At 30.9% G+C, this 12,500-nt stretch overlaps 1 protein-coding gene across 7 annotated transcripts in view; it reads left to right on the top strand.

Annotated features, from left to right (window-relative positions):
- Window positions 1-12,500, top strand: part of DICER1 (dicer 1, ribonuclease III) — a 251,195-nt gene that overhangs the window by 197,260 nt on the left and 41,435 nt on the right. The window contains exon 25 of one of the 7 annotated variants that reach the window (XM_085869506.1): window positions 1-837. This exon is cut by the window's left edge and continues 1,169 nt beyond it. The exons of the other annotated variants lie outside the window; for them this stretch is intronic. Coding sequence (XP_085725632.1) covers window positions 1-34 — 34 coding nt within the window. The 3' untranslated portion in view covers window positions 35-837. Of the gene's footprint in view, window positions 838-12,500 lie in introns of those variants that run through there. 7 annotated transcript variants of the gene reach the window in all.

The raw sequence follows: 12,500 nt of genomic DNA, 5'->3' as shown, positions 1-12,500 counted from the left end.
GAGAAAAAAAAACAAAAAATATATATATATATAGGTGGAAATCTCATTTTGAAAAAGACATTGTGTTGGGCGAGGATTGAGTTGGGGTTGAGATTTTGAATGTGAGGGTTGGGGTTGAGATTTTGAATGTGAGGGTTGGGACACACACACACATACACATCAACAAACAAAAGTTAAGCCTTGACTATTCAGTTGAGGATTCTGTGTTTGGGGTTCACAGATCTAAGAACGTCCCCCTTGACACACATTATATACTGTTATACACCTCGGACTTGGCCCTCGAGTGTCCACAACGGTGTATAGTAGGAGGGAGTGAAGCGCCAACCTATTGCTCCCATTGCACACACACACACACAAACAAAAGTTAAGCCTTGACTATTCAGTTGAGGATTCTGTGTTTGGGGTTCACAGATCTAAGAACGTCCCCCTTGACACACATTATATACTGTTATACACCTCGGACTTGTCCCTCTCGTGTCCACAAAGGTGTATTATCTGCTTAGTTTTGTCTTTTGTAATTCCTGTGAATAAAATGAACCTAAAATCTCTTCCCCTTCCAAATCATATATTTTATAAGTCCAAGGAACTGTATCTATTACATCAACAATTTTAAAAAGTTCTTTCGTCCATCGTTCAGTAAAACCCTTTTCAAAATGAGATTTCCACCTATATATTCTTACGATATCACCAACTTTGAACTTAGGTTTTCTGACATTAATCTCTTTTTCATATTTTAATTTTGTAAATGTTTCTGATGGCTTCATATTCGTTGACGTGTGAATCGTGTCATTATACTTATCCACAATATCCTGAATAAAAGATAACCATTGTTGTGAACCGAGTTGTGTGAATTTTTTATATAGTCTCTCTTTTAAGGTACGATTAAAACGTTCAACAACAACTGCCTTCCCTTCATTAAAGGTACTGTATAATGTAATACTGTTATTTTTTAGAAAATTCATAAATGTCTTGTTATAAAACTCTCTACCCTCATCAGTCCACAATTTCTTAGGTTTTCTCTTACTTTTATTAAATATCTGTTGAAAAGCTAACATAAGAGTATTACCTGTTTTGTTTTTTAAAGGGACAACCCACGCATATCTACTCCTCAAATCAATAACGGTTAAAGCATACTTGTACCCCTTATCATTATTGAGTTCAATCAAATCAGCAGACCAGATATAATCAACTTCCTTGGAATAAACTTTCCTTCTCTGAAACTTTGTGAATATTGGTTTATGTAATTCATCAGCTAATTGCTCTTCAGTCTTAATGGCATCATTAGAGCCTATAAGTTTTTTGAATTTCCAAGTCCAAGTTTCAATTTAGCACTAATCATCTTCTTCACGATGAACCTATCAACCTTTTCTCTCAAGGTTGGATTTTGTATCAGAGACAAATTATACAACATTTCTCTATCGGCTTCATGCTTTTCTTCCAACGTTGTGGTATTCCCATAATCAATATCGTGTCTCATGCACACTTCATCAACTCTATTGATTGGTTTACTCCAGGATTTAGGATTGTCTGCCTCATCTAATCTTTTATCTAAGTTTGTGCCTGGACCACAGAAAGAATAACCTGGAAGATGTAATTCCCCTGGTATTCCAGTAGTTGTAAATTTACTTCCTGATAAAAACTTTTGTATATCTCCTCCGAGTTTGTGTTTGGAGATAAATTGATTTTTTTTGAACCACACACCGAACATATACCTTTTTGTATAACCCTGTTATTTTTACTTTTAATATATGAAATATTTTTAGTATTAGTTTTCTTTTTACATTTGAGACAATAACTCATTTATTTATGAGAAAAATTTCTGCAGAGTGCAAAAACCTTTTTAGTTTCCAACATGCACATTTGAATCTTAATTTTTAAAACATAAAGAATCCTTAGAAATGCCTTCACTCTCTCCTCCATTTATTTAAGAAAAAACTTGAATTAAAATGAATAGCTTGACGATGCTAATAGTTTTGTTGAAAGTATTGCAAATAGACTTGTTAATTCTTTGTATTCCTTCCTGGTGGGTTGAGTTATTTTCTGTAATACCTCTATTCTTTTTTGAATCTCACTGGTTTCCATACTATAATATTTATTTATTCTCTCTCTTTCCTCCCTCTCCCTCTCCTCCCTCTCTCTCTTCTCTTTTTCCTCCTTCTCTTTCTTCTCCCTCTCTCTATTCTCTCTTTCCTCCTTCTCTCTCTCCTCCTTCTCCTTTTCCTCCTCTTCCCTCTCTTCTTCAACTCCTTCCTCATCCCTTACTATACTTGAATCGTTTACACCCCATAGAATATTATACATATATTCATCAGGATTTCTTGTTATTCCTGTATCCAAAATAATTTTTTTACAACAGGAAACCAATAAAATTTCTTTTGAATTTCTAAAAGAGCCTTACCTTTTCTTAACCTTATAATTTTTTCATTATTTAACATTCTAATTAAATCTAAAGTTGTCGGTTTATCAACATCAGCATAATGCCAATCTGTTATTGAAAATACCTCATTCTTATGTTGTAGAACATATTTATTAAAATACCGAATACCCTTTTCTTGAAGGTATGCTTGGACACAGAAATGATAATTTTCTTGAAGCCTTCTTGCTGTCATTTATGTATTAGAAATATATGTTAGAATAATATTATGGCACGAAACACCTCCCCATCTTCCCATAGTTAAATCATTTTGTATTTCCTTACTTATTATATATAATCCTGTTTTTTCTGTTTTCATGAGATAAACAAGGGCAAAACCATTATTATATTTACCCTTATTAAATTATTTTATTTGTTGTTTACTAATCGTGGCTCCACAAAACTCATTCTCGATACCAAGTGGATAATATTCTTCCTTACGAGACTGATTTAATTGTTCCAGGTCTTCGAGGTTAATTTTAAATGACCAATTATACCCTAAATCATTCATATCATACCCCCATTGTTCTATTCTCATACAAACGATACGCCCTTCTTTATAAAAATTTATTTTAATTCGAACTGTGAATTCTGTATGACCTGGAGATAATATCAACACTTCTGTATCTTTGGAATACACAGCCGTTTTATTTAAGTATATATATTGTGATAAATCGTTTAATCTCACCAAGTCATTCGCGTCAGTCGGGCTTGGATAATTTTTTAATTTATAAGCATTTTTCATGTTAATATTTTTGTTTATATTATATTTATGTCGTTCAGCCTGTGCCTTTGTATAATAATTTGATAAATCAATATCCAGTTCTTGAGATACACCAAAGATAGAACCATCTTTACCAACATAAGTCATTTATATTAGATTAAAAATAATATCATAAAAATTTTTATTTTTGTTGAGTTGAAATAACACATACAGACATAATTGACCACAACACTTGGAATTTAATTCTTGGACTTGAAATGTTTGATAAACACCATTCTGTAAGAATTTTATGACTTCAACAGGTGGTGGAAGACCAAAACTATCAAAATAATATTTGTCTTGACTATTAAAAATACAAACCCAATGAGAACCGTTCCCATCATTATCTTCTAAGTTCATAATAATATTCTTTGTATGTTTCGGCACATTTGTTAATTCATCTCTCATACAAATAACCACATTATGAATTTTTAATTTCTTACAATATTTGACAAGTTGTAAATTTGATGTTGTATTCTTTCCAAATTCTTTCAACCACTCATCAATGCTCATTTATTTATTAGAAAGATATAATCCATTACCTCTTTTCGTTAATTTTACACCTGCTTGTGCTATAGAAGAAAGCATATCTCCAACTAACAATCTCGCTTTATCAGGCAGACCTTCAAGTTTTTCAGCAAAATCTACAATTACACCACTTCCACTAATTTGTTTCTCCAACTCTTTGTTATGTCTTTCCAATTCTTTTTGACCCTGGAGTTGAGCCTTCCTTTCGTTGGCAGTTTTGACCGCTGTTGAAATACCACCCGTCAATGCTCCAACCGCACTTAAACCAGCAAATAAAGGAATTAGAAATGGGAGAAATCCTCCACTCGTCTCTCTTATTGAATATTTTTTCAACATTGGTTTTGTCATTTTAATTTTAAGTGAGCCAGTGTCATTCAAGATTTTAACCTGTTCTCTTGTGAGCAAAACATCAATTCTTACTGCTCCTTTTCTCTGAATTGTATTAACGTTAATCGTACAAGGCTTTTGATTTTGAACACAAGATGATAGTTTATGAAGATTGATTTGATTAACATATACCCCAGTTGGTACTTTGCCACTCATTTATTTAACAAAAAATTATGTGAGACTAATCATCACACCATTATCTGTATTAATCTGCAATTCTGTTTCTTCCAAAAGCAAACAATATGTATCAACTTCTTCACTCTCTCCTCTTTCAATGTAGAGGGAAGTATCCACTCGATTAGACTTTATAGTTTCTTTTTGAGCGCTCAGGTCAAACGTATAGATTGTATACAAACTTTTAAATGCTGTCATATCCAAAATAGGTTCTTTATTTCCATTACTTTCACACACCTTTTGGTAAGACTTGTATGCTTCAGCAAAATCATTTTTTCCCAATTAATTTCCAATCTATCTCGTGGATAAAATGTTCCATCTAGAGAAACGCGAAGTTGTTTCACCTTAGCATTATCACTCAATGCATTATTCTTATCAGTCGCAGTATCACCATCTGGCTTTTTAAAAATCATCCACAGATATCGTGGCTTTCCTTCCAGAACACCCAAATTCCACGTGTAAGTAGTTTGATTGAGTTTAACGTGTTGACATCTTCTTTTGAGGTATGATACACTGAGTGGTTTCTTTGAGTTAAGTCTTCGATTCAACATCTCTTCTGTTTTAAGATTAGGAGTATATTCACTGATATACCAACTCATCTCCTCAATTACAAATTTATTCTGATCACCAAAAGCATTACCAACACCAAAAAGCAATCTATTTTCATTATCATTCCTTTGTAGTTGAAATCTAATTTTAAGACCATACAGAACTTTATCATAATCACAAAATCCAAATATACCTTTAAGAGGAACTGCCACAGTAAAACTATTTTCTGCTTTTGTATCATCATTATACATTCCTTTCCTTTGAATATATCCAGGGTCTGTGTTTGTTCCCGTTGACATATCAGGAATAAAACCTTCGACAGACCCCTTTCCCATTCTATCACTGAATGTATAGAGTGTAAATTTCATCATTTCAGATACAGCAGAGACATAATCAACCGCTTCAACTTCTTGTGTTCCAATATACAATCGCACACTATCAAACATTTTCCAGAAGAAATCATTTACAAGTGTAGCGTTTGTGTTATTCCCAGCCTTAGTGAATTTAAATTTACACAACAAGAAACTTTCGGAGAGATTCAAATAGGTTTGTTGATTATTTATTTCAAAACTTTTTGTACCATTTGTATTCCAGTCTGTTCCAGTTATTGCATTTACCTTGAAGTAATCTTCTTTTTAGTGGAGTTTGAGATAATAATAGTATCATCCAAATCATAGATACTATCAATTGCTTCCATACTTGTATTTATTTAGGAAAAAAGATGTTAAAACTTTTGAAACCCTGATCCAAGTATTTGAATTATTTTCTGTCGTTCTTGGGGGGACAACTGAGTTTTACCTTTCTTAATTTCTTTTATTGCTTGTAATTTATGAGATTCCTTCTGAGCATCTTTTATACTCTTTACAGCACCTGCTACATTTCCCACAGCAGAAGCAGTTGAACCAATTAGGTCTTTATGTTTAAGAATAGTTGAACCAATACCCATGAGAGTATCAATTATCCCATCTCCTCTAAATTGATGTCCAACACCCCTTTGTCTCTTAGGTTTATAGTATCCTCTACCAAGATACATACCTTCACCCTTGTAGTATGGGGAAAGGAACATCCCATCCCCTGTAATTATTTTATATTTTCCCAACTCGTGCTTCCTCACAATAACCATCGTATTTATTTATTGAAAAACTTCACGTAGGTGAATTCTGATGGATATAACTTCTCCATTAAAAGAAATCACACGATTATCTTGGTCGGTTATCCTAAAATTTACTCTGTGTATGGTTTTTCCTGACACAGGTAGATAAACCAAATTTTTAGGTTCCATATTGAATTTATAACCAATTGGGGTTGAGTATGCGCTGAATGAAAATATTGTATTTGTTTTTAATCCATCATTATAAGCACCATCAATCAAATCACAGTGAATTAACACCGAATTTATTCCTGAGGATATTTGAATGACATTATCACTGTAAAACGTCCCATTAGTTTCAATCTTTTTGAGGAGAAACCTAATAACTCTCTAAATGAATTATCAATTGTGAAATCAACCTTGTAGTTATTTTTAACTTTAATCGTTGATTTTGAAGTATGTTTTTGAATGTTTATAACAATATTTTTGGTTCATCACCCTGTTCTTTCATAAGACGAGCAATTTCGGAAGATATTTGAGAAATCTCGTATGCTCCGGGTGAGACTGTTATCGTTTTGTATCCACTTCCCGGATTATAACTAAACTTGTCATTTTTCTCGGTTATATTAAATAAGGTATTATAAGTCTCCATGGACAATAAAGATGCCTCATATTCTTTTGTTGTGTCAAGTTGTAGTGGGTATGGGAATGAAGATGTGTGGTCGCTTGTTGTGAAATTAAAACTCAGGATTGTGCTTCTCATCTTATTTAATATGAGATAAAATGTCTTTATATTGAGATTTATTAATTATTTTCATGTTCATCAACTGGTCTAAAATAGCTGATGCTTCATTAAAACAATTGTTATTTCCAGCCTTCTTACTGCCGAACAACAATAACAGTCTATTAACTAATTGCGATGGGTCATTTGGAAGAAAACTAATACCTGAACCAAGGATACTTAAAGCCTGAATAATGTGTTTCTCCTTCTCATTCTTCCTACTTTTACCAGAAAGAATAACCTTATAATTTAGAGTGTTCAGCAAATCGATATATACTCTATCATCATTATTTTCCATATCCAATGGTTTATCAATATACTTTGATTCATCCCTCACAGTTGAACCTTGTCTTCCATCTTTTGTGAGAAGAAACATTAATCTCGGAGTTAGTTTAACAGGGGGTTGAGCAGAACTTAAGAACCTTAATTCATCATTAAATATCAATACCTTTTCTTGAACAAGATGAAATATTGCTGGTTGTTCTGTTGGAATGAGTCCTGCTTTGGTTTTTGAATCCGCTGAATATTCATTGTTTTGAACAGCATTCACAATATAATCAGGGGGTTGATTAATCTCTTCCAGTTGTTGAAATAAACCTTCATCATCATATTCTAATTCTCCTAAATGCTCTAATTCTTCCTCCGTCATTTGACTGAAATCTTTTAACATTTGAAGCTTTCTAGGAGTATATTCTACTGTGGGAACTGTGGAAACATCTTTCATTTTTTCTTGGGAAGTTTTTAAAAGTGGTTTAAAAAATTTCTCTTGTTTTTTTCAAATGCTTCTTCGCCCGTTAGTTTCTGTCTGCGTTTCTTCTTTATGTCTTCCTGTTGTTTTACAACTTTTGAAACCAACTCTTGATGTTCCTTAAATCTTCTTGCTCTTTCTTTTGTATCCATTTATTTATTGTAAAATATCATTTAATGAATTGTAAAGATCAACAGGGAAATTTTCCTTTTCTTCATCATTCAAGTAGATGTGTTCAAATAAATCCTTTTCTTTAAATATTTCATCAAATTCTTTATTAACATTAATGCGAGTTGTAATTTCTTCTTCACTAATCCTTGCATATCTGCTTTTCATACGTTTGTGTTGAGTTTCTTCATCAACATCAAAACCGAATGATAAAATCTTCACTCCGCTCAGATATTTAATAATTTGTCTCGTTCCTTCTGGATTAGTTTCTAATATCCCAACACCACCAGATTTTAGTTTCTTTAACTCACTCTTACAATGTGAATATTTTGTTGTACCAAGAGAAACCTCCTCAAATATTTGTCCTTCATTCCTCAATCGCATATGTTCCTCCACTGAAATATAGTGATAATCTTCACCTTTTACTTCTCCAGGTCTTATTGCTCTAGTTGTTGTTGATACAATGCGTATCACGGGGTGTTTTTAAGTAAATTTACAATATTCTCATTTGTACTACACAAGAACCTTGATTTATGAAAGTTTTTTCCAGAAGCAGATTTACCCACAAGATTTATAATAATAGTTGTCATTTATATATGTAATTGTTTATAAAACAAAAAATATATCCCTTAATATCTCATCTTGTTTCACAACAATATATTTATATTTTTCAGTCGTGTGCTTCATATAATCCTCAAATTTCTTTTTACTACATAATGTAGAACAATTATCTCTCCAAAAATTATTGATATCTATTGAATTTAACTTGAATAAAATAAAAGTATTAGCATTGTTTCTGATGGAACGACGAGGAAGTTGAAAGTACGATTGACTAAGATAAATACAATTACAAGAAGAATGTCTCCCTCTTGTGTAGTAGCTGTCCATTACCGTTTGGTTTCTCTCATTAACACAATCATCAAAGATAACGAGGTTCTTTTTGATTTATCCAAATCTTGGGGAGACGGTATATCATCCGTATTATCACTAAGAATACAAGTTATAAGATTTGATTTCTTTTTACATCTCTGTGTATCACAAAATAGTTGAATTATATCTTCAATGTTATAATCATTTAGGTTTTTTGACGTTTAAATAAACCTATTATATCTTCTTTTGAAGACCAGCATTAAAACCTTGTGAGAGTAGTTGATACTCTGGTTGAAAACTCGACTTTGTGAAAATTATTAAATTATCATAATCTAAAAAGTTGGGAGTGAGGAGCATTTTTAAAAGTAAGCAGGTTTTTCCACATCCACTTGAACCAACTATGAGACATCTTAATGAATTTGGGAGATTTTTATGGTTGTTAAATTTTATCTTATTTTCCCAAATAGGTAAAAAATCATTCATTTATATATTTGAAAAACAGATTATTTAATTTATTATTGGCTTTTTTAGAAACTCTATATTTTATCCTAAGTTCAGGTTTAATTTCAAGATAATCCATTATTTTATTTATACAATATCTTGTGTTGATATTTCCCTGAAAATTACATCCATGAATAATATACAACAACAATCCTTTGAACATTTCTCTTATACGTTCAGTTTCTTCCCTTGTAAGGAAAGGTGTGTTATCATCCTCATACTTTACATTCATTTCTCTAATCAATCTTGTAAAGTAATTCATTTTTGGTGTAAATCTAAAAGAATTATTTTCCTTTTTATATTTTTTATTATCATTAATTAGAAGATAATCACAGAATATACATTGTTTATAGGCTTTTGACTCTGTGTTTAATCCCCGTCTTTCACACGCAGGACAATTCTCAAATTTGTCATATGGAGAATCAGGAAAGTCTAGCATATTTATAAAGTAAAACTTTACTTAAACTGAAATTCATCTATACTTTCAGTTGTATATTACCATCGATATCGATATACTTTTTTTCATTATCAGATTCAACGACAACATTTTTTATATTAAAGGTAATTTTAAAATTATCGTTAACTACTATTGAACGAAATGTCATTTCACCTGATATATTAACATCCTTTATTTCATCAAGATTTACATCTTTAGGGTTGTTGAAAAAAATACAAATTTCTCCTTGCATATTACAGATGGTCTTATCTTTTCTTTCTAAAGCTTCATCCATAAGGTTTTTGTTATTTGATACTTTTTCTTGTTTCATTGCTTTTTCTAGTTTTGAATATATTACTAGAAGGAGAGGAGAAACTTGTTAGAGATACTTTAATTGATGTTCTACCAGGTATACTAAAAGCCCTTCCACTGAAGGAAATTGAAGAACTCATATTATTTACCATAATAGTTTTTATCCAATAGTTGTTATATTTATCTTTGTTCAATTTTACATCCTTGACATATTTCTCAGTATCTTTAACAGATGAAGAGATTGATTGAAACTTGTCTTTTGTGTCTTGAAACATTGTATTTATTAAGTGAAAAAGTTGGAGGATAAAATGTTTTTAAGCACAGATTCACCTATAAATTAAACGAAATTTTCATCAAGAAAATTTTAGTTTAAGCAAAGTTTTATTCTATAAATATGGTGAATACAACGTACTGCGATGTTTGTAATCACGAATATAAACATTATAGAAAACACCTCCGAACCAACAAACACACATTTAATCTATTTCATCAAATATCTCCTCTTGAGTTGGAAAGAAAACATTGTGATATCTGTTCAAAGGATGTTTTGAAGAGTAGTTATAATCAACATCTTCAATCACAAAAACACAAGAAAAATGAGTTTAAAGTAAAGGGAGACTATTATATTAACACTGATGAGGCATTTAAAGGGCATATAAAAATAAGGATTTTTCAATTTGGAGAACCCGGTCCATCATCAATAGCTGAATCAATTGAAATAGTGAAACCCGATGTTGAAAATTTTATTAAAAAGACATTAAAAGAAATGAAAACTTTAAAGTTTTATATGGGAGTGAAAATGAATATGAAAAGACAAGATGAAGAACAAACTCCTTATATGAGAACAGATCTTCATTTTATAACATCATTTCAAGATTTTTTGAATAGTGGGGTTTATGAAGAACTATCAAGACAAGAGGAGGATGTTGATAATACAGTGGTAGGAAGTGGATTCAATATTTAAAAAAATCATCTTTTTAGATATACACATTCTAAAATCAAACCCTCTTAAAGCTTCTTCTTATATTGAATTACCAAAAGAAATAAAACTAAAGAAGGCAGTTGTTAATATTAAGAACAATGATAATAAATGTTTTCTCTGGTCTGTTCTTGCTCACTTACATCCACCAAAATGTAATTCAGAAAGAGTAAAACAATATATGAAATATGAGAATACCTTGGACATTAAAGATTTTAAATTCCCAATGCCATTAACAGATATTCCTAAATTTGAGAAAAAGAATAATCTTTCTATTAATGTATATGGATTAACGGATACAAACAAAGTTCAAATATTAAAAATTTCAAACAACTATAAAAATGAAGAAACACACATTGACCTTTTATATTTTAGTGTTGGAAAGAATTCACATTACACATACATCAATAATTTATCAAGATTAATCTCTTCTCAGGTATTCAGAACAGCAAACAAAATATATCCTTGTAAGCGATGTCTTAATTCATTTCATACAAAAGAACGATTAGAACAACATTCAAAATATTGTAGTAATCATAAATCAGCTGTAATTACAATGCCTAAACCTGGTGAAAAGATTTATTTTGAAGATTATAATAAATCTATCATGCACCCATTTGTGATATACGCTGATTTTGAATGTATCCTTAAAAAGATAAATACTGCTTCTCCTAATCCAAAAGAACCATATACAAATAAATATCAAAAACATATTCCTTGTGGTTTTTGTTATTATATCAAATCATCTGTTGGAGAAAAGTATAACAAACTTGAACATTATCGTGGAAAAAATGCTTCACAAGAGTTTGTAAAACGATTAGAAAAGGATTGTATAAGACTCACTAAATTAATGAAAGAAACAAATGAACCGATGAAATTAACCAAAGAAGAAAAATTAGAATTTAGAATGAACAATATCTGTCATATTTGTGAGGGGGAAATTAAGGAGTCTAAAGTTAGAGACCATTGTCATCTTACTGGTAAATATAGAGGTCCCGCTCATTCCTGTTGTAATATTAATTATAAATTACCTTCTTTTATTCCAGTCTTTCTTCACAACAGCGCCAACTATGATACACATCTATTTATAAATGAACTTTCAAAAACACCAGGGAATATTTCTGCCATAACAAACACAAGTCAAAAGTATATTTCATTTTCAAAAATGATATTCACAAAACCTATAACTCGTATTAGGTTTTTAGATTCTTACAAGTTTATGGGAACACCACTAGCCTACCTCGCATCAAATCTAAGCTCCACGGACTCTTTTCCAAATCTTAATTCATTCTTTCCAAAAGAGGAAATTCTCACTCAAGAGGAAATTCAGATTAAAGAGAGAATTCAAAGTAAAGAGGAAACTCTAATTAATGAAGAAATTCTAACTGAAGATGAAATTCTAATTATAAAGAAAATTCGAACTAAAGAGGAAATTCAGATTAAAGATGAAATTCTGATTAAAGAAGGAATTCTTACGAGAGAGGAAATTTAAACAAGGAATGAAATTCAAAGTAAAGAGAAAATTCTTACAAGTAAGGGAATTTATCCTTATGATTATATGGATTCATTTATGAGATTTAAAGAAACACAAATTCCTTCAAAAGAAAGTTTCTATAATAACCTTTATGAAGAAGAGATAAGTGATAAGGAATATAAACACGCACAAGAAATATGGAAAATATTTAAGATAAAGAACCTTGGAGAATATCACGATTTATATCTAAAAACAGATGTTTTATTGTTAGCTGATGTGTTTGAAGCTTTTAGATCACTCTGTCATAATAAAAATTGTTATGGATTA

The sequence above is a fragment of the Eptatretus burgeri genome, chromosome 2 (assembly GCF_056783735.1).
Source record: "Eptatretus burgeri isolate ZD-2024b chromosome 2, Ebu_testis_v1, whole genome shotgun sequence".
Classification (NCBI taxonomy): Eukaryota; Metazoa; Chordata; class Myxini; order Myxiniformes; family Myxinidae; genus Eptatretus; species Eptatretus burgeri.
The sequence above is the reverse complement of the archived record's forward strand: the minus strand, read 5'-3'. Positions and strand labels throughout refer to the sequence as shown.